The 21636-nt window shown below is 46.8% G+C and overlaps 2 protein-coding genes across 3 annotated transcripts in view; one reads left to right on the top strand and one right to left on the bottom strand.

Moving 5' to 3' along the window:
* PPME1 (protein phosphatase methylesterase 1) overlaps positions 1-9532 on the top strand; it is a 57745-nt gene extending 48213 nt beyond the window's left edge. The window contains exons 10-14 of the mRNA XM_074335782.1: positions 1276-1405; positions 2797-2841; positions 6259-6323; positions 6907-6974; positions 8304-9532. Coding sequence (XP_074191883.1) covers positions 1276-1405; positions 2797-2841; positions 6259-6323; positions 6907-6974; positions 8304-8322 — 327 coding nt within the window. The 3' untranslated portion in view covers positions 8323-9532. The remainder of the gene's footprint in view (positions 1-1275; positions 1406-2796; positions 2842-6258; positions 6324-6906; positions 6975-8303) is intronic.
* Positions 9533-20026: 10494 nt separating this feature from the next.
* P4HA3 (prolyl 4-hydroxylase subunit alpha 3) overlaps positions 20027-21636 on the bottom strand; it is a 42422-nt gene continuing 40812 nt past the window's right edge. For both annotated transcript variants that reach the window (XM_019744296.2, XM_074335776.1), the window contains 2 exons: positions 21437-21533; positions 20027-20674 (listed from right to left, as the gene is read on the bottom strand). In XM_019744296.2, coding sequence (XP_019599855.2) covers positions 20604-20674; positions 21437-21533 — 168 coding nt within the window. In that variant the 3' untranslated portion in view covers positions 20027-20603. The remainder of the gene's footprint in view (positions 20675-21436; positions 21534-21636) is intronic.

Raw genomic sequence — 21636 nt, 5'->3', positions numbered from 1 at the left:
TTAGGTCTGTGATCCATTTTGAGCTCATTTTTGTGTATGGTACGCAGCTGGGGATGTAACTTCATTCATGTGGATAGTCAGTTATCCCAGCACCATTTGTTGAAAAGACTGTCCTTTCTCCATTGAATGGTCTTGGCATCCGTATCGAAGATCTTTTGACCATATACATGAGGGTTTATTTCTGGGCTCTAGTTTATTGCATTGGTATATTTGTCTGTCTTTATACCAGTACTATGCTATTTTGATTACTGTAGCTTTGCAAATATGTTTTGAAATCAGAGAATGTAAGTCCTTCCATTTTTTTTTCTTTTTCAAAATTGTTTTGGCTGTTCAGGGTCCCTTGAAATTCCGTGTAATTTTAAGATGACTTTTTCTAGTTTTAAAAAAAATGCCATTGGGATTTTGTTAGGGATTGTGTTGAATTTGCACATTGCTTTAGGTAGCATGGACATCTTAACCATCCAGTGATCTTGAACACAGTATGTTGCTGTCTGGTGTTCATTTCTAGATTTTCACATTGTGGTTAATGTGGTATCCCAATTATTTTTTTCAGTTGTAATATTTCAAATTTTCAATGATTCAGAAAAGTGTAGAGAATCATTTATTTGTTCAGTTTGCATTTGATGATTGTGTGGGACTCTGCCCACCCATCTATTTTATATTGAGACTTAACAGATATTGACATTTTTGTCATATTTGTGTCAGATTCCCTTTTTTAAATTACTATTGCAGCAACATTATATCGTTATCATAAATCAGAATACAGGGGAAAAAATCTCTACTAACAAATCATTGTATTTTCAGTTTTCCCTTCCAGTTCTTTCCCAAAATATACCGCATTTTCCCAGTATTAATCCTAACTTAGATGACATGTTGTACTCTGCTTCTTTCACTTAATATTTTAAGCATTTTTTTCAGCCTGCAGTGTGGTTTTTGTAATTACCCTTTTGATGGTGTGTTCTTTTTGCCAAATGGGTATAAAAGAAACTTAGTCTTGGCTCTACCATTTACTTGTTTTGTGATCTTAAGAAAATCTCCTAAGTTTGCTGAAAATAATAGAAGTGAAAGTAAACTTCTAATTATCTAAACATGGAAATAACAATATCGTATTACAATGCTGTTATAAAGATTAAATGTATATTAAAATGTCTGGAACATAGTAGGCCCCTGATAAGTGCTAGTTTCCTTCCCTTTCCTTTCCTTAGGGACCTAGTTTTTATTCTGTTCCTCCAAGGGTTGCACTCAGAGACTCAGAACTTGCTCTTATTCCTCCAGACCAAGAAAGACCATCCATACACTTGGAGAATTGAACTGGCAAAAACAGAAAAGTACTGGGACGGATGGTTCCGAGGCTTATCCAATCTCTTTCTTAGTTGTCCTATTCCTAAGTTGCTGCTCTTGGCTGGTAAGTGTGTATATGCATGCATTAGTAAGCTCGGGCTATCATAACAAAATACTATAGACTGGGTGGCTGAAACAACACATTCATTTTCTCACATTTCTGGAGGCTGAAAGTCTGAGATCAGCGTACCAACATGGTCGAGTTCTGGTGAGAGCTTTCTTACTGGCTTGCAAACAACCTCCTTCTCACTGTGTCCTTACATGGCAGAGAGAGAGCAAGAGCAAGTTCTCTGGTTTATTTATTTATTTTTAAAGATTTTATCAGGGAAGGGGAACAGGACTTTATTGGGGAACAGTATGTACTTCCAGGACTTTTTTCCAAGTCAAGTTGTTGTCCTTTCAATCTTAGTTGTGGAGGGTGCCGTTCAGCTTCAAGTTGTTGTCCTTTCAGTCTTAGTTGTGGAGGGTGCAGCTCAACTCCAGGTCCAGTTGCCATTGCTAGTTGCAGGTGCCACTGCCCACCATCCCTTGCGGAAGTTGAACCGGCAACCTTGTGGTTGAGAGGACGCTCTCCAACCAACTGAGCCATCCGGGAGCTCAGCGGCAGCTCAGCTCAAGGTGCCGTGTTCAATCTTAGTTGCAGGGGGCGCAGCCCACTATCCCTTGCGGGATTCGAGGAGTTGAACCGGCAACCTTGTGGTGGAGAGCCCACTGGCCCATGTGGGAATTGAACCGGCAGCCTTCGGAGTTAGGAGCACAGAGCTCCAACCGCCTGAGCAACCGGGCTGGCCCTCTGGTTTATTCTTATAAGGACACTAATCCTATCATATGAAGGCCCTGCCCTTTTTACCCCATTTAACCTTAATGACTTCCTCATTTAATCTTAGTTACTTCCATATCACCAATTATGGTGACATTGTAGATTAGGGCTTCAATATATGAATTGAGGGGGGACATAATTCAGTCCGTAGCAGTGTGGGTGTATTGTCGTCTGAATATGTCCTTGTTATATGTAACTACTCACCAAGTGGGTAATGACTTCCAAGGTGAAGTACCATCCGCACTCACTTATACCCTTTCTCCTCCCCACACCAAATCCCTAAACCTAAAGAAACATAGCATCCACCTGGATGGCCTGATTCTGGCCTGGCCTCTGTACCTGGTCAAGCCCAAGCCTTTCTCCTAGAGTGGTATAAGGATATTCTGAGTATAATGGAAATTAAAAAAGAAAAACCCTGTTTTCAGAAACCAGTTTAAATGAGTAAAGTGGTTGCCTGGAAAGCTTCATGTGTTGAGACTATACCCTCAGGGAGTTTTGATTACCATTAACATGAATTAAGAATGTCATCATGTTTACAACTTCGTAACAATTTTTATTTCATACTTGAATAGCAAAACCTATTTCACACGGCCTTTTCTAGTAAGGTACTTATGGAGTCTCTTATTTTGCTCTAGGTGTTGATAGATTGGATAAAGATCTGACTATTGGCCAAATGCAAGGTAAGACACCAAGAAATTATGTCCCTAGGTCCTTCTCTGAAGGTACAGAAAGGAGCAGAGTCATGTGGAAATTAATGTTCTGAGATGATGAGGTGCAGTGGAGAAACCATGTGCTTTAGAGTTAGACCCAAATTTGGCATCCCCCTCTGCTTCTGATCCCACTACATGATTATAGGCAAGTATTTCCCTTTTCTGAGCTTTGATATTTTTTCCCCTTCTAGAAATGTGAATTATACTACCATGTATGTCTCAGAGTTGTAAGGACTAAAATGAGGCAATGTCTTTGAAAAGGGCATTAGAAACTATAAAGTACTCTATGGGTATATAATATTGTGAAAGGAGATATTCTGAATACTGATCAGTATTTTTATTGTTTGAAGTCTTAGGAAAAGGAAAGGTCCAAGATAATCTAGATACAAAAAAGTGTAAACTCTGTTTAGGAGACAGCACGGTGAGGCGGTAAAAGCAAGGGCTCTGAGGTTCAGACCAGATTTGACTACTGCTTCTTTCCTACTAATTTTTTGACACTGGGCAAGTTACTTGATCTGCCTTAGCTTTAGTTTTCTCAGTCTAACATGAGAAAATTGATGGCAGCCTCAGCTCTGAGAGGCACAGTGAGCAGGAAAGTGACATGTGCTCAGGTCCAGGTGTGTTGGCCAGATGACAGTAGAGGCAGTGGGACCAATTTTATGGAGGTTCTTGCTTTATTATGGACGAAAGTCTCGGTGTAAGTGAAGTCAGTTGGCATTGGCAACTTTTGAGTTATGGGAAGAAGAGGTGCCAACTTCAAGGCCAACATTTCAGGCTTAAGGTACTGTTGTTGACCTTCCTTCTTTTCTACTTACTCTCTCTGGGCAATCAAATGGCTTCTGTTTATACCCTGGTAAATCGCAAAGCTAAACGTCCAGCTCATACCTTTCTCCTGAGCTCCAGGCCTGGCCCGTGTATCAAACCTGCTGGGCATCTGCACTTGGATATTTCATGGGCCCCTCAAACTGTTGTGTTAGCTGTCCTCAAGCTCTCCACAGAGAAAGGGGCTATACTTCCACACAGCAGTTGTTCAAAGGCTCCTGGATGATTTGTCAGACTCTGGCCCCAGGCTGTTGTACCGTTCCCTTCCTCCAACTACAGTGTCCTGAGCCCTGGAGCAGGACCGGGGACTAGGACTGTGTGACTTTCACGGCACTGTTGTTGGTAACTCTGAGCTTAGATACCTTTCCTGAAATTCAATGTGAGCAAACCTTTCCGAAGCACTCTTTCTGTGTAAGACCTATGCTTGATGCTGGGCAGAGAGAAGAATGAAACATGGCCCCTAATACTACCTGAAAGTAGTTAATCTGGACGGGAATAGCATTGGAACCAGTGTTGATCGCCAGCCTGGAAATTAGATAGGCCTGGGTTTAAATCACTGTTACTGGTTTTGTGGCCTGAGTGAATGGCTGACTTCTTTAATCCTCAGTTTTTTCATCTGTAAAACGGAGATGATATATCTCAATACAATTGTGTGAAGTGTAAATGGGTGAAGTAAGAGTCTGACAGATGGTAGCTTCATTATGTCCAGAAAGCACTCACGATTCTTCATTAGATGCCCTCCTATTTCCCCCGTGAAGATTATGCCAAGACCACGTTCTCTTTCAAAGCATCCCATGAGTATAGAAAGTAAATGTCTGGGATGAGGGACATCCCATAAAACAAAGGGAAATGGCTAAGTCGGCACAGATTCCTAGCCACAACCTTCCCAGCATTGTGTTTAAACCAGCTGAATTAGGTATAGAATCCTGGAAACCCAACACTCATTCATGGTGCAACTTGGGTGAATATTAATACTTCATATTCTCTGAACTTAAGGTTCCTCATCTGTAAGGTTCAAACCCTCTGAACTTAAGGGTTTGGAAATATGCCCACCTCATAGAGTAATTGTGAGGATCACCCATGATCACATTATTTTATGTGTACTGCACTTAGTGTTGTTAGTATGTGTGAGTTCTCCTTGACTCCTTATACCCATTCTCCTAAAGAGGAATGAAAAATGCGTCCTAGTCATGAAGCCTGGGGTGGTTGGAATGGTAAGTTTTATCTGGTCATTCTCTCAATTACTGATTCATCCAAGACTCAGCAAGCACTTGCTCAGTGTCTAGCCCTGTGTTGGGCCCTATGAGGGATATAGAGCAAGTAATGATACTAGCCCCTGTTCTTACAGAAACGACACAGTCCTGGCATATAAAATATAAGCTTACAAACCAAGAGGGGCATAAGCTGCTCTGTGTTTGGAACATTAGAAGATCTAAGGAAGAGGGGAATAGGCTGGAACACCCTGGGCAGCTTACAGCAAGAGGAGGGGCATGAGCGGGGCCTTACTGAATGGAATGGTCTTAGTTCCTCTACTAATTAAGCCACCTTGGGCAAGTCTCTTCACTAATCATGGCCTCAGTTTCATCTCAAAAAAGAGTTTCCGTATTTGTCCTGCTTAATTTTATAGTGTAGATTTGAGAATCAACATAAAAAATGGGTAGAAGAGTATTTTCAAAAACATTTCAAAACACTGTGTAACTGGAGTAAGAGTCACAGAACATGATGATCAGAAGGACTTTCAGAGCTTATCCCTTATTTTGTAAGTGGAGACACTGAGGCGCTGAGCGTCTGCTCTTTACCTGTGGGAGGTCGGGGTCCCGTATCGTCTAGTCTGCTGATAGATTTTGCTTTCTCAGTCATCATGATGGTTCACTCTTAATGGCTATCACGTTAGTTGTGAGCTTGCAGTGTGCCACAGACAGTATGAGAAAGTGCTTAGCACAGTGTCTGGCGCATAGTTAAGTACTCACGTGGTCACTTATTACTGTCATCATAAATTTCAAAATCCTTAACGTAGTTTACAGAACCCTTAATGGTATGGTCCCTCCGTACCTCTTCAGCTTCATTATTAACTCTCAAAAGCACCATGCCAAACTTTTTATTTCCAGGGACAAGCATTTTATCTCCTTCCCTTTGTGTAAGCTGTTCTTTCTGCATGGGAAGCCTCCCTGGATCCCTGTATGATGGTGAAGCCCCCTTTCCTATGTTCTTCCAGTTTCATATACTCAGTTTAATCAAAGAACTACATGCTGCATTAAAATGTTCGTTCTTGTGTTTTGCTCCCCCACTAGACTGTAACCCCCTGAAAACTGGAACTGTTTTTTCCCATGTGTCTGGCCTAAAGTAAATGCACACTGAGTAGTTGCAGAAGAAAAAAAGTGAAGGAAAAATGATTTGCCCAAGGTTACAATTACAAGTATTACTGCCCTCCTCAAAGACTTGGTAACTGGGTCCGGAGTATTGGGGGAGGCAAGAGGGGGTTTCTAGAGTCCTGTGCAGCTGCAGAGATGGTAAGGAGAGGGCTGTTTTCGTCCCTGAGGTTGCCTGGGTTTGTTTCCTCTGCAGGGAAGTTCCAGATGCAGGTCCTGCCTCAGTGTGGTCACGCAGTCCACGAGGATGCCCCAGACAAGGTGAGTCCCGGGCTTGATGACTGAGCTTGAGGACAACTGTGAGAGTAAGTCACCTTGGGGCTCACAGAAGGTAGAGCAAGCCTGTGAGTCAGCCTGTGGGGCCTGCACCGGGGCTGCTCCGCCAGCCCCCACGCTTCTCCCTGGCAGCTGCCTGTGTTCTGGGCTTTCTGTGTGGGCTGAGGAGCTCACGGCTACTTCATACCAAGGCCCTACATGAAGAGCTTAAGCTCTACTTCTCTATTACCCCAAAAAGCCAGATGGAAAAAGGGATAATTGGGGTAGAAACTGCTCCCTAAACTACAGTAACAGGAATTAATATGTGTTCCCCCTGTAGGAAAAAGGTACTTTGTAACTCTCAGGGAATAAGTAAGCCTTCACATCATCCCTTGACTTCTCGCTAGTTCTCCTTGGCAGGGATGATAGGGAAGGCTCCTAGCCCTGCGAGAACCCGGGTCCTTTTGATTTCAAGCTCCCAAGACCTTTAGGAGACTTGAGTCCTCTAAAAGCCTAACCTTCCCACAGAAGTCCACAGGACCCCCACTGCTAACTTGCATATGGCCTGTAATATCTCTCCCTTTTCCAGGTAGCTGAAGCTGTTGCCACTTTCCTGATCCGACACAGGTTTGCAGAGCCCGTCGGTGGATTCCAGTGGTAAGGAAGTACAAGCCCAGCCCTGCTGGCCAACTCCAACAAAAAGATATTGCAAGGTGGTAAATATGTCTGCCTTCGTCATGCCGGTTTTGGGTCACTATGCCTTCCCTCTTTCTCCTCAACACAGAGCCCAGCATGTGTGTTTCTACAGCACTATCGTTGGTTGTTTCTGTGTGCTCTGGTCCAGTGGGGGTTGCTGAGCTGAGATTAAATTGCGCCTCGTCCCTCAGTTCCCCACTGCAGTTTGCACTTCCAGAATGGCCCTTCTCTGAGGGCTGAAATGGGAATCAGTCCATTCCAGGCTCTTAGAGAACTTCCATACTCCTCCTGCCCTGCTGCTGAGGAAGGCTGGGCCGCCGTGGAGGCCGTGTAGAAATCCAGAGCAGGGATTTTATCCTCAGCACTACTGACATTCGGAGCAGGTAATCCTTTGTGATGGGAGCCGCCCTGTGCGCTGTAGGATGTTTAACAGCAGCCCTGGCCTCTGTGCACTGGAATCCGGCAGCACCCCCACACACTTACAGTTGTGACAAGCAAAAATGTCTCTCGATTTTACCAAATGTCTCAAGGGAGGCAAAATCACTCCCAATTGAGAACCACTGGTCTAGAGGAAAAAAGGATACCTCTCGTCCTGGGGTGCTGTTCATCTGATTAGGGGGAGACAGTTGGCCTCTTTGTTGAGGATGAGGAGGCAGAGAGAGAGGCATGGTGACCCAAACCACGTGGTGTTGGCCCCACCCCAGGGGACTAGCATCTGTGCTACAGAAGGCCCATGATCATTAGAAAGCCCACAAACTTGATGAAGAGTCACGCCGGCCAGTTGGAAAGTTTCTTTTCTGGTTTTGGTGAGGGCCCAGGGGAACCTGTTCCCCACCCTCAGGAAGTTTGAAGAAGAAATGTTGAAGAAAAATGAATGGCTTCTGCGTTAGAGAACCTGGAACGCTAGGGCCTGGGAGCTGAGGGTGACAGAACAGGGTAGGCACTGGAAGTGAAAACAGGAGCCTGGCACAGTGAGCCTGGCACACAAATGACTCTCTTATGCTGAACCACCCTGCAGACTGCTGACCATTGATGGCTCTCAGGAATCAACAGTAAAGACTGAATTTCTCTTAATATGCAGTGTTTGGTTCCCCTGGACCTTTTGGAGCTTTGGTCAAGTCAGTACTGAGCAGACCCCATGTCTAGCCCTCAGTGGGGCTGTGGGGAGGAGGGACAGATCTGCATGGGCCTTGGCAGTCGTTAGGGAGGGCTTCCTGGAGGAGGCTGGGTGAGCAGGGGGAAGGCTAGTGATGGTCACACGGGTTTCTCTTCTCTTTCCACTCTTCACAGTGTGTTTCCTGGCTGTTAGTGACCTGCTGTCCATCCCTCCCTCAGCATTGAGCTCTGTTGTAAATACATCGCACCAGAGGCCACTGTGATGCCGCTGTCTCCTCCTCACCTTCCTGCCCGACCATGTGACACCGGCTCCCTATAGACGGGCATCCCCCGATGTACAAGCCCTTTCATGTATTCCTGCCAAAAGCATTGTTTTCCAGGGCCTTTGACTGACACAGGCCTCCCTAGTCCAAGGCTCCCTGGCTCCCGCCTTTTCCATGTCCAGGGGTAGCCCCTGCCTATTCTCCCTGCCTTACCTAGGGTGCAGTCTCCATCAGAACTGCCCCCCTGGGCCCTGATTCCCGGCATTAGGCAGTGCACATGGTCCAAATGTCCTCCCCCCACCCCCACCCAGGCTCAGGGACCTTCATTCCTTGAGGTTGTTCTTACATGGTCCTCCCTACCTTAGGGGAGGGACTGTGCAAAGGGTAATCCTTATTTTTCCCTTTCAATTAAACACCAGTCAGATACCTTTTTATCCCAGTCTTACTCTTCCAGGCTTGGAAGACTTACAGAGTCCAGGATCCAATCCTTAGGTACAGGGAGGGGTGGTGGATAGCATCACAAGAAACTAGCCTGAAAATCAGGTCCAGCCAGTCCAAGCACATGGCCTCCCATCTGGGGAGAGCCCACCGTCCACTCCCACATGTCTGGGCACCTGCCCTGGGCTGAGGCCAGGCTGCTCCAGGGGCCTCTTGAGCCCTCACCTGCCACAGAGCAACCCAGGTGAAGTACAGCCCATGCACAAAGCCACAGGCTGAAGCCTGTGGAGTTGTTTTTAAGAATCAAATTTAACCGTTTTCATAATTGGTCCCTGGAAGTGTGCAGAGTGCCCGCTTGCCTCTTCAAGACCCACAGCTTATCTTTGCCATTTGTAGTTTCACGTCGCTCTTCATAGAAACAGTACAGCCCAGCATCCTCCGTCTTTGCCCTCTTCCAGCTGCCTCATCACAGCACCGTGGCCTCCCCCTGCTGCCCAGGCACGACATTTCCAAGGGCAGGGAGGGGCAGCCTCCTGCAGCCCATCTTTTCTGTGACTGTCTTAGGTGATGCGTAGCCCCCTCCACCTTTCCACCCAACAACTTCCTATCCCTGTCCTGCTGCACGGTCCGGAGTCTGGGACCTACTTTGTTTCTTTGTTATTTATGACCTTGTGAAAGAAAATAAATACCTCCCAACCTTTATCAGTCTAGTCTTTCTCTCTTAGTTGTCCATATTTCTGCTGACAGTGTGTTGGATGTAGTCACCATAGAGCCCCACAAACCCCTTTCCTGCAGCCCGTCAGCATCATGTGTTCTGCCTGCTCCCCAGATCCAGAATGCCTAGTGGAATGAACAGAGCCAACCTCCACCACAGCCAGGGACACGTGGAATCCAGTCCCATCTCTTCACATTATTTGTTGTGTCAACTTTGGTCCAGAAAAGGACAGTCTGTGTACCGTCCACGTGACCTCAGACCCTTATGGCTTTGCCATATGCCAACACCCAACCTTTGCCCACAGCCCTGATCGTCTCCTGAGCACTAGACACTTAGTTCCATCTACCTCCTCAGATCTCTCCGAGATGACCAAAAGCCACTCATGTTGACCATTCCTAAAACTGAATTAACTTTCCCCCTAAAACTAGTTCTTTCCAGGTTTCCTGTCTCAGGAAATGGTACCACGATTTCTCCAATTGCCCAAACCAGACAGCCAGAGCTTTCTAGACAGCTCCCTCTCTTACACTCATATTTAGTCTACCAAACCCTGTCCATTCTCTTTTCTATGTCCCCTCTTTTACCCCACAGCTGCGCTAACTGAGGCCTCGTCTGTCAGCTAGGTCACTCAGGACCCTCGCTGGTTCCCTGCCGAAGCCCCTCCCTCAGGCATCCTCTGCAGACTGTTGGAGTCCTCTTCCTAGAAGGCTTTCAGGCCGGGATGCCTAAATTAGCACCCAAGGCACAGCTCTTACAGGTTGTATGAGGTAACTACGTACTTTCTTTGTGCTGTAGTTTCCTCATCTCAACAGTACCTACCCACAGGGTCTTGAGTATGTAAGTTAATATAGGTTAACTGGCTCTCTCAGTAACTGGCACAGAGGAAGCACTAAATAAATAAGTTTGTGTCATGTCACTCCCATATTGTCCTTAAGACCTTTACTCAGAGTGGTCTGTGGGCCAGTAGTATCAGTCTCATCTGGAAGCTTGTTAAAGATTTTGTCCCCACGCGGACCTACTGAGTAAGAAGTGATCTGTACTCAACAAGCACGTGAATTCTGATAATTCTGATTTAGATGTTCACGAAGTATTTCAGGGTGAAGCATGACATCCCCAGCAAAGAAGAAAAGTGCCTTGTGTGTGGTGGTTCTCCCACCAAGCCCTTTGGAGGACTCTTTGCTGGGCTGTGTGCCCTTTGTCCACAGGGGGGCAGCATGATCACATGTGTGGTTTTCAAGAACACACATGAGCCACTTTTGTTCACCAGGCAAGTCATACTAGTCATCACATTTTAGACGTCACCTAATTCACTTTATACATATCTCATTTAATCCTCACAGCAACCCTATGAGGTAAATGATTTTGTGTTCCTTTTACAGGTAGGCAGACAGGTCCCAATTCATACAGCTCAGAAGTGGCAGGGGCAGAATTCAAACCTACGTTGTTTTCATGCTGTCTGCTGGACTACACAGGGGATCCTGGGCAGAGGTCATTTGGTCCAGATACCAGACTTAAAAAAGCAAGAGGATGTTGACCAGGAAAATGAGGCTCTTCAGGTTTGATGGATGGAGACAGAATGAATGAAATGTTTGTTCAGCTTTGTGTTAGGTATTGTGCTAGTCACTTACATTTCCTTGATCCTTTATCTCCAATTTAAAGACAAGGAAACGGAAGCTCAGGGATGTGAAATGTGTTGTCCACAGCTACAGCCAGGAGGGGGCAGCATCTTTGTCTACTGAGCGTTTCGCTACACTGCAGCAGAGAAGGAACCGTTCATATGTTCACACACTATATCCTTAATGAGCACCTACTATGTGCTGGCCGTAACAATATCCTCATGAAGACTACACCTCAGTACGATAAACTCAAGAAGGGAATACACAAGACCCCTGGGCACTTTGAAGGATTATTACAGAGCCAGAAGGAGCATGTTTGGGTCAAACCAAAGGCCAGTGTGTCACACACACATACACACTAAAAAATTCCCAAGGAAAAGTTCTTGAAAGAAGAAGGGAGGCAAATTTTGGGGTAAACACATTTAATGGTGGGAAGAGAATCTTGAGATTGAGAGGACTCAGGCCAAAGGCATGACGGGAGCTGGGCGTGTCTTCTTGGTGGTATCTTCTTTTAAACCTGCTGTTACGAGCACTTATTTACTGATTACACAAACCTGAGCACCTCTTCTGTGCCAAGCTTCCAATGGCCTTTGGAGACAGAGATAAATACATGAGGAGGCTCTTCACATGGCCGCGTAGTCTAGAGACCATTAGAGTGACCTCGTTACGCAAAGGCAAAGAGGACAACCAAACTTCTCTGGAAACAGGTCAGAGAAGGTTTCCCAGAAGGGAGCATTCGAGTTGAGCTTTGAAGCATCATCACGGAGGTAGAGAAGGGAGGGAAATACATTGCAAGTAGAGGGACAGCATGCAGAAGCCCAGGAGACTTGGAAGTCAGTCTGAGAACGGGGAGATAGTACGCTTAGTGTGGCTGGAAGAGAGGCTGTGGCAGGAGGCAGGCCATAAAAGCCTTGAGTGGCAAGAATGGGGAGTTGTCTGAAGTTAGGGCACGTGGGCACCCTGTGTAGATGGATTGGACATCTGTAAAGAGGCAGTTGTAGCCCAGGTAAAATAAAAGGCAGTGGTGGACCTAACTAGGACAGTGAGAAGAGAGGACGGGCTCAAGGTTTTGGCGGTGGGATGAACAAGATAGAAACTGATTCAGACAGTGAGGTGTGAAGAACCCGTAAGATGGATTCGAGGGCTTGTCATCAGAACTGGGGGTAGGGAATGAAATAGTCAAGGCATTAATGAGGGAAAAGCAAGAAGAGAGCCCGCAACAGGAGTAGAGAAAGCAAAAGGCAGTCACACTCGTCCCTGCAGGAACAGTGTGTTGTTTGTAAGCTTCGAGCCAACTCCTCCTGCCCCAGCTGGCTGTGCCATCAGCAGCCAGAATCAACACATTCTCACTCTGGTTCCATGGCTCAGAAAGTTATGTAAACTCAAGAGGCTCCCTTATTCCTAGACCTGGCTTTCTCTCCCAGCAGTTTGCTAGAAAACCCCAGCCGGTAGCCAGGCAAAACCTTGGAATCTGAGACGAGCCAAGTGGTTGGCCTCTTACAAATGGATGGAGAGAACAGCTGAGTAGTTAACTGTGTGATGGCGGAGAAGGTTTTTCCTGATGATCAGTGATGATGCCACATGTTGGTGACTAATCAAACTTAAGCTTAGTATAACTGACAATATAATATGTTCCATTTCTAAAGCACATTTTCATCCTTGAGATCTCACAGCTCTTCTGTGAGTGGGCTGAGCAGACAGGTTAGCAGTGCCATCCTACAGATGAGAAAACAAAAGCTCTGATAAGGAAAGTGATTTGCCCAAGGTCACACAGTAGCACAGCCTGGCTAGGACTCAGGCCTCAGAACTCCCAGACCAGTGCATGTCTTACCACCCCCAAACCACACCAGAGAAGAGATGAGGGGTGAGGTGTGGAAGAAGATTGGCGCCTGGTGACAGGCACTCACTAGTGGTGACCGGCTCTCAGCCACGTACTAGCTGGGTGACCTTTGGTGCATCAGGATCCTTATCCAAAGAAAATGGGTTGATAACCCTTAAATCATAGGTGGCGTGAATGTTAAATGAGACCTAAGGGCATAGTATAGTAAATGTGTGCTTCCTGCAGTAGTCAAGGTGAAAAGCGGTAATTGCCATGGTGCTAAGAAGATCAGGGGATGGTTGGGAATCCCAAAGGGAGGAGAAACCAACGTAATAGCCATTAGATCCAATGTGCATTGGGTTCCCCTCCCCAACCCCACCAAGGGGGACTGCTCTCAAGCAGAACAGTTAGTTGAACTTGGTGTGCACTTGGGGCCTGAGTGCTTCCCAGTATTGTAAACCCTCCTATGGCCTAGGAATGTCCTCAGATTTATTAACAGCTTGTTTTCAATTGTGATAAAATACGCATAACATAGTCTTTTATCATTTTAACCATTTTAAGTGTATAATTCAGTGGCATTAATTACATTCACAATGCTGTCTACCCATCTCTACTATTTATACTCAAAACGTTTTCATCGTCCCCAACATAAACTGTTCTCCTAAACAGTAACTCCCCCATTCTTCCTCCCCTGGGCACCTCTAATTTGCCTTCTGTCTCTGTGAATTTGCCTATTCCAGGTAGCTCATGTTAGTGGAATCATACAACATTTGTCCTTCTGCATCTGGCTGATTTCACTTAGCACGCTGTTTTCCAGATCCATCCATGTTGTAGCATGTATCAGAATTTCATTCCTTTTTGTGGCTGAATAGTATTCCATTGCATGTATACACCACGTTTTGTTTATCCCTTCATCTGATGCACACGCGGGTGGTTTCCACGTGTTGGCTATTGTGAACAATGCTGCTGTGAACACTGGTGTACAAATACCAGTTGGAGTCCTTGCTTTTAATTCTCTTAGATTATACCTAGGAGAGGTATTATTGGGTCAAACAGTAGTTCTATGTTTAACTTTTTGAGGAATCACCAAACCATTTTCCACAGCAGCTGCACCATTTTACATTCCTACCAAAAATGCGCAAGGGTTCCAATTTCTCCACATCCCTTTACAACACGTATTTTCCTTTTTAAAAAAATTATAGCCATCTTAGTAAGTGTGAAATGGTACATCAATGTGTTTCACTAATTTTTCATTCCAGGACAGGCAGATGTGTAGGGAGAGAATGAGGAACCCTGGGAAGAGCCCGCTAGAGGGCCTTGGAGTCGGGCCTGTGAGCTGACGCTGACTGGCCCAGGCCCGGGAGGCTTTCCCTGAGTGTCCCCTAAGAGCCAGAGGGTCTCATGGCTCCCCCAGGAGAAGGTTGTCTCTAACACCGGCGAGCAGCGGAGGCTCAGCGGCTCCCATAGGAAGAATTGACCGAGCAGAGGCAGCAGGATAGATAACCTTGCTTCTCCAAGGTAAGCCGCTGACGAATCCTCTTTCCCTTTTTACTGCAAGAGAGTCCAAACCAGCGATTCCAGAGCCCTAGGACCTGAAGGGCATTGCGAAGTTTCTAAGCAGATGGTGCCCTCTACGGGACCTTGTGCAATTTTTAAAAGATTAATACAATGGTTTGGTTAAGGGAAAAACAAATCTGTTTTTCTGAAACAGAATACAGAACATAAAGTTAGACAAAACCTTTTCTCCTGGAAAGACATATCTGAATTTCCAAGACTAAAGAAAAATTTAAGTTTATCAAAAGAAAAAGGTATGGATTTTTTGAGTTTGAGACACATTAATCTAAGGACTCATTATACACCTGTGAGGTAAGCTCCCATTTACATCTCACACACACACACACACACACACACACCCCTAAACCTTCTTCTCAAGGCCCAAATCAAATGTCACATAAGCCGGTCACACCAGATATGAAGCGATGCCCCTTCTGGACTTTTGTTACACATCACATGTCCCCTTTCTGCAAGTATTGTCATCACGCGGGTTTTCTTCTCTGGGAGCTCTTCGAGGACAGAGAGTCAGAGTCATCCCAGCATCTTCAGCCCTTGCCAAGGGCCTGGCACAGAGGTGTCAGCAGTAATGATTAGTTGAATGAATGAATGATGGATCACATATAAAAGTTGTGCCATGAAAATACCATCGGTATCGGTAGCAACATTCGCCCACTGTGCTCCTGCCCCAAGCACCTGTGAAGCTTTGGAAAGAGCCTGTGTCCCTGAGTCAGGAAATCTGCCTGCTAGTCTTGGCTCAGACACTGACACACTGTGGACAAGTCACCTCACCTTCCTGGGCCAGGGAGAGTAACTGCTGCCCTCCCACCAGGTAAGGTGATAAGCAGATGAACAGGAGGCCTCAGGGTCATGGTTTTAGTTATATTCCACCTGAAAATGTGATGAACTTGAAAGAAGATAGAGAAGGTACTTATCTATGGTGATCTGTTTGGGTCATGCCCTTAAACCCTTAGCCAGAAAGACCGTCATTTTAGCACCTCATTCCTTTGAGATAGTCTTTGATTTCACCAGGGGCTACCCAGTTCAAATGCGAGTATGCCCCTGGTGGGGACAGAGGGACCCTCTGTCACTCAGACCTGAGGGAGAACGAGCCTAGCAAGCATTTGATGGGAAAGGTCATGTGACAAAGAAAGGGAATAAAAGAAGGATGGGGCAGAGAGGAAGAAGGGAAAGAGACAGGCTTTACTTCCTAAGGGAGAGAAAGTTGTGGGGAATCCCAAGGTGAGAAAGGAAAAAGTCCAGAGAGAAAGAGGTTAGAAGCAGTTGGTAGGGGAGACCTCCCCAGCGCCGCATCCCGGCTCTGCTTCTAGCTGTGTGAACTCAGGGAAGTCTTTTCTTTGAGCCTCCTTTGCCTCCCTTGTCAAAAGGATGATAATTGTTGTGAATAAGACAAGGGAAATAAAACAGCTGGCACAGAACTGGCACAAATGTTTGTCTCCTCCCCTAGTCCTTGGCTGATTTCATAGCTTTGCCAAGTGTACAGCAGTCTGCAGGCAAATGCCCGTCTTCCCATCTCACCCCCTCTCCTTTGGCTTCTCAGCTTCAGCAGCCAGGGTCCCCACACAGGGGATTCTTTGAGTGGTTCCATGAAAGGGCAGTTTGTGCTGGCTGCCCTCAGCATTGCTGGACAAAGGCCCCCCAGAATCCACACCCTCTCACTTCCTCCTTTCAGACAGCTCTCCCTGCCCCCTTGTGTGGGAAAGGAGACAAGTGAGGTGGCCGCTGCTCCCTGCCCTCCATAGGGATACATTCCTACTCTTTCCATGTGTTTCTGGGCCCCAATGTGGAAGCCCTCGCAGCCCACTCTACCCATAGTGCTCTCCCCTTTCTCCCAGCTCCCATGATCCTTAGGGTGAGTACCCTACAGCTTTCCACTTGATTGTATCTAATTCTCTGTTTGGGCATGTGCTAATTTTGCCTTAAGGGCAGTGAGCAGGCCGCCTCCTTTTCTTCCGTGGAGCGCCTAGCATGAGACTGGTCATACAATAGGTGTTCATTGTGCATCTGTGGAATTGAGGTGATTCATTTGCATATTCACCAAATACCTCCACCCGACAGGGCTCTTAGCCATTAGGCATTAATGGCACACAAGACAGAGCTTTTCAAAGTCTGGGAAAAAGTTGGAGACTCCTCTCAAAAACTTGGCTCCAAAAGATATTATTGCCAATGATAACAAAACAACCACAGAAAAATAACATGTAACACAGACAACAGAGGGCTAGTTAAGACCTTTGGAGATAGCCAGACCCGGATTTGAATCTTACCTCTGTCACTTTACAGCTGTGTAACCTCAGGCAAGTTCCACGTTCTCTGCCTCAGTTTCCCTCATCTGTAAAATGGGGGTTATAGTACCTATCTCGTTGTGAGGACTGAGGAGCCAAATCCACCTAAGTTCTCAGTCCAGTGCCTGGCCTGTGGTAAATGCTCAATATGTGGTTACTAATGATAACAATAATAGTCACTCGCATAAAGAATATTTATTTCTTGGAGTGAGGCTTTCGAGGAATATAGAGTGCAATGCCAGGAGCCCAGGTTGGACGAAGCTGTTGGAGTAAAGGTTGAAGAACAGTGCAAGAAAGAAAAAAACGAAATCATAAGCAAGCTCTGCCCCAAGTCAGTCCTATTTAGAATTAACTGTCCACCCACTAAGCACTGTTAGGGCCCCACAGCAGGACTAATCAGAGTTTCTGAAGACATGGAGACTCGTGCAAATATAAAAGAATAAGGCCTTGCCCCTCTCCAGCTGTGCTGCAATGGAGGGACACAGCTGTAAAAGCCATTGAGAGGAAAGGCCTGGTGAGGTAGAAAAGACCGGGCCTCAGGCCAAGCTCCCCTGTGTAACCCCAGGCATGGCACTAACCCTTCCAGACCTCATTTTCCTGCTCAGTTGTCCTCCCTGGGTAGGTGAGGTTCAAGAGAAGGAGGGCTACAGTGTTTTGAAAACGAACATACTGGCCAAACGTAAGGTGGTGCTATTTGTAGCTCTGGGGGGCGTCGCTCCTCCCGCCTCCGCTATTTGCATGGCCCTGCCCCTCCCTCCGAGCCTCTGCAGACCCTCCCCATCTTCAAGACTTGACCATCTCTCCTGACTGTGATGTCTCTGGGGGGCCTCTGCTCCTGGCTCCACCTGTGGCCACACTGTCTCGTGATAATCTGCGGGTCTGGGCAGGGTCAGCACCTAATTCTCCTCTTCATTCCTGGTCCCTCAAAGGGCCCGGCTCTGAGTCAGCACCTGGGCAATGTGATCTGAAAAGACAAATGACCCCTTCTGCTCTGGATTGCAGCCTCCAGGATAATCCATCGCTATGGCATGCAACATTTTCACACTGTGCTTGGCTAACATTTCACTCGGGGTGAACTTGTCTCGTTCCCCTACTGGTCGTCAGCTCCCAGGAACTGCACCCTGCACCTCTCACAGCCCCACAGCATGAGCCCCGGCTTGCCCCTAGGGATGCTCAGTAAGCACTTGTTGCTTCATTTGCAGCCAGACAGTTCTTGCGTCTCAGTCACCTCGTCAAGATGTTTGATAGTTGTCACCTCTCAGACATTTTGAAAGTAGTGGTTCACAGTACAAGGTTTGGAGCCAGACTGTTATCTAACTGCAGCTCTGCCTTCTTGCCTGTAAAATAGGACAATGACTGGCTCAAGCTCATAGGTTTGGGAAGAGCATTAACTCATGGATACACATGAGACGGTGCCCGGTGCGCGGGAAACTCACCAAGTTCATGGTTGCTGTGATTAGCCCAGACCCACCCTGCAGTTCTGAGATGGCCTGGCTCTGATCCCTGCAGCAGTGAAGAAGGGGAACAGTGTCGCCCACAGACAGTAGCTTTCTGTCTTAGTCAGTTACTCTGGAGCTGCAGGAGGCAGGTTGTCAGGATGAGACTGAAAGGGAAGCAGAATTTGCACGCGCACACACATACACCCCTGCATATATGTCGCTCTGGCAAATTGATTATTCTGAGCTGTAGGCGCTTGAAAAACAGCAAATGCGGGGAGAGGCTTTCTCTGAACTCCCCTTATCTGCCTAAAGATAGATTCTCCAAAAGGAACTCTGCAGTCATAAATCCCCTTCCCGGGAGTTTCACCAACCAGGCAAGACTGACTCATCACAGGAGAAGAGACCAGAAGTGGACACCACACCCAGACAGACAACGGCAAACTATCACACCTCCCATCTATTCCAAGGGCCCTTCATCTTTCCTAAAAATCATTTCCTCTCCCCTAAGAGGCCTACATCGTCCCTCTTTCCCTACTATGATGGTATTTAATCCTGAATTCTAAGCCACCTTGGGGAGCTACTCATTTTTCCCAGTGTCCCCATGTATACATGGTATATACATGTTAATGAACTTGTTTGTTTCTTATTAATCTGTCTCTTATGAGTATTACAGAGGTCTCAGCTAAGAACACTGAAGGGTAGAGGGAAAATTATTTTTCCTCCTCTTCATGTCAGTAATTTAGTAAGAGAATTTCCAGAATCGGGGAGTACTCTGCAGAAACGCTGGGGGTGCGACCAGGCGCTCAGCGAGGCTCTGCAGGAAGCTGGATGTCAGCACCTCAGAGCCCTCTCCTTGGAGGCCAGAGAACTCTGGGAAGCAGAAATCCTGACGTGCATGGTGCCGGGAGGGGGGAGGGGGGGGCAGCACAGCATCTAACCACCCAGAACTGTGTGGCTTCTTTGTGAGCAAGACACACGCTCTTACCCGTTGAGGAACCTGAGCCAAGTTGCCTGGAATGTTCTCTTTGCACAAGTGCTCAAGTCTGACAGTCACTCATCAAAGCAGCCTTAGCTCCTGCCAGCCCTTCTGCTGGGAAATGCGGCTCCTCATTAACACTCTGCCTGCAGAAGTTCTACCTGTCCTTCAAAGCACAGCTCGAGGGATGTCTTCTTATTCATTTACCCCCCAAATGTTTGCTAAATGCCTACTAATTTCGAACCAGACCTCCTTCTGGGGGGTACCCAGAGGACTAAGGAGCGCAGAGTCTAGTGTGAGCAGCCAGGCAAATAAATAAATACTGAAGTTCAGTGAGATGGGGGCTATAATAACACAGGCATTTATGAAGTATAGTGGGGTCTTAAAGCATCACCCTTTAGGGAAGGCAACTGGCCACAATTAAATAGAGTAATTTCAATTCAAGAAACGTGTGATGACGAGAAAAGAATCAGTACATGTGAAAGAAAATGGCTGGACGCTCAAGTTGTCAGCGAAGGCCTCTCTGAAGTGATGCTGAGCCAAGAGCTCAGCCAGGGAGGATTTGAAGGAGCAGCAAATACAAAGGCCTGACAAGTGGGTATGATTTTGGGGGCGATGAGGATGGTGGTTCTGAGGAATAGAAAGAATCGTGCCTGGAATGTAGTGAGAGGGGAATGGTGGGAGGTGAGCCAGGTTGAGACTATGGCGTAACGGGAATTTTATACTCTGCATTTTTTTCATGCAATGTTATATTGTAAGAATATTCTCAGTTGTGACAAATGCTTTGTAAACATTTTTAATGGCTGTCTTAAAAATCATCATATAAAAAAAAAGAAAGTTGCTTTCTGCGTAAAAAATATCATCATGTGAGGTACACGGCTGATACAGATACACTCCCTGCTCAGTCTTCAGCAGAAGTCAGTGGGCAGAAGGGCAAAAAGCCATGGGAGCCGGGCTAGCCCGCTCCTGCAAGTGTCCTCATTGCCACCTCTGGGTCCCTGTGGTCAAGGCTCGAAATGGTAAAAGCCCCACTGACCAAACAAACCCCAGAAACTGTTGCTATTGTCCTGTTCCCAGCAGAGAGTGTCTGAGTTCCAGAAACTTCTCTCTCCAGCCTTCTTGCCCAGTCCTTTGTATTGTCCATTCTGCGACTCATGCCTGGAGGAGAAACAGTGTGAATTCTCAGGTGTCCCCTGGTAAAGGCCACTTCCTTGTCTCCCATTTGCAAGGGACAGACCATGCTGACAACGCCCTCTTCCAGAAAGTCATTCTCCTTTCTCCTCTCCTATCCTAACTTCTGGCTTCTGGCTTCTCTGGAAAGCCCAGGAATTCCACCGATGTTCTCTCTGCCAACAGTTTAGTCTTCAGGGCTTGAGCTGCAGGGTCTGCGGAATTCCTGTCCATACTCGTGTATCCACTTGTTGGCCACTGGGAGAGGATGGGGAGGAAGAAGAGATCGAGCTCAGCTGAGCGGACAGCGGCCGTGCTCACTGTCGGGGCTGTGTAATGGCCTTAAATCTGCACCAGGCAACTCAACTGCCTCACTGGCAACTCAGTCCAGCTCTGCTATGGACTATATGATGTTGCTTCTAGGAGAAATAAATAGCAAAGAGGACACTGTCCCCTTGAAAAAGCCCCTGACAGGTCCTGTCTGATACAGACTAATGTTCAAAACTGTGGATTCTAAGAAACAGTCCCCTTTGATTCATGTAGCTCCTAAAAGCCTCCCACCCCCAGGTGCCAGACTAACAAGAGAAAAGGGGTGGCTTCTCCTGTCAGTGGCCATCTCAGCGTGAGAATCCCTTCTACTTCTGTCTTCAGAGTGAACACATATATGACATAAACACGTCCCTACTTAGTTATCTCTTCCTGGTTAGAGCATCTCTTCATGGGGAGGCATTGATGGATGGTTCTCACCTTGGGATGGAGGCCTGGGACTTAGCAACTACTCCTTGGCCATGCTCAGGACTCAAGGCCCATCTGGTCGGGTCAATAAACTCTTCCTGACACCTGTTCTGTGACAGGATTCCAATCTGTTGGGGACAACCACCCCAGAATCTGATCGCAATATAACGGGGTTCTGTAATGAAGCTTTTGGAATGAAAGGCCTATGCTATTTTCCATCCACCCCCCTCTCCCTTTATTGTGAACCCCTTACCCCATTCACATGCCCTGAAAGGCAGGCCTTACCCCATTTATCTCCCACCAAGACAGGACAGCCAGCATGAAGTGTGTCACCGTCCCCTTTACCACTCCTATGCAGGTTCCACCAAAACAGTGCTGCATTCTGAAAACAGAAAGGCCCCGCACCAGGGGGGTGTCAACCCAGAATCTCAGTCTTTGAAATCCCATGACAGGATAAACGCATGCACGTTATTACAAGAAAACAG

This window comes from Rhinolophus sinicus, linkage group LG06, assembly GCF_036562045.2.
Source record: "Rhinolophus sinicus isolate RSC01 linkage group LG06, ASM3656204v1, whole genome shotgun sequence".
In the NCBI taxonomy this organism is placed as follows: Eukaryota; Metazoa; Chordata; class Mammalia; order Chiroptera; family Rhinolophidae; genus Rhinolophus; species Rhinolophus sinicus.
This window is presented reverse-complemented; position numbering and strand designations above follow the sequence as displayed.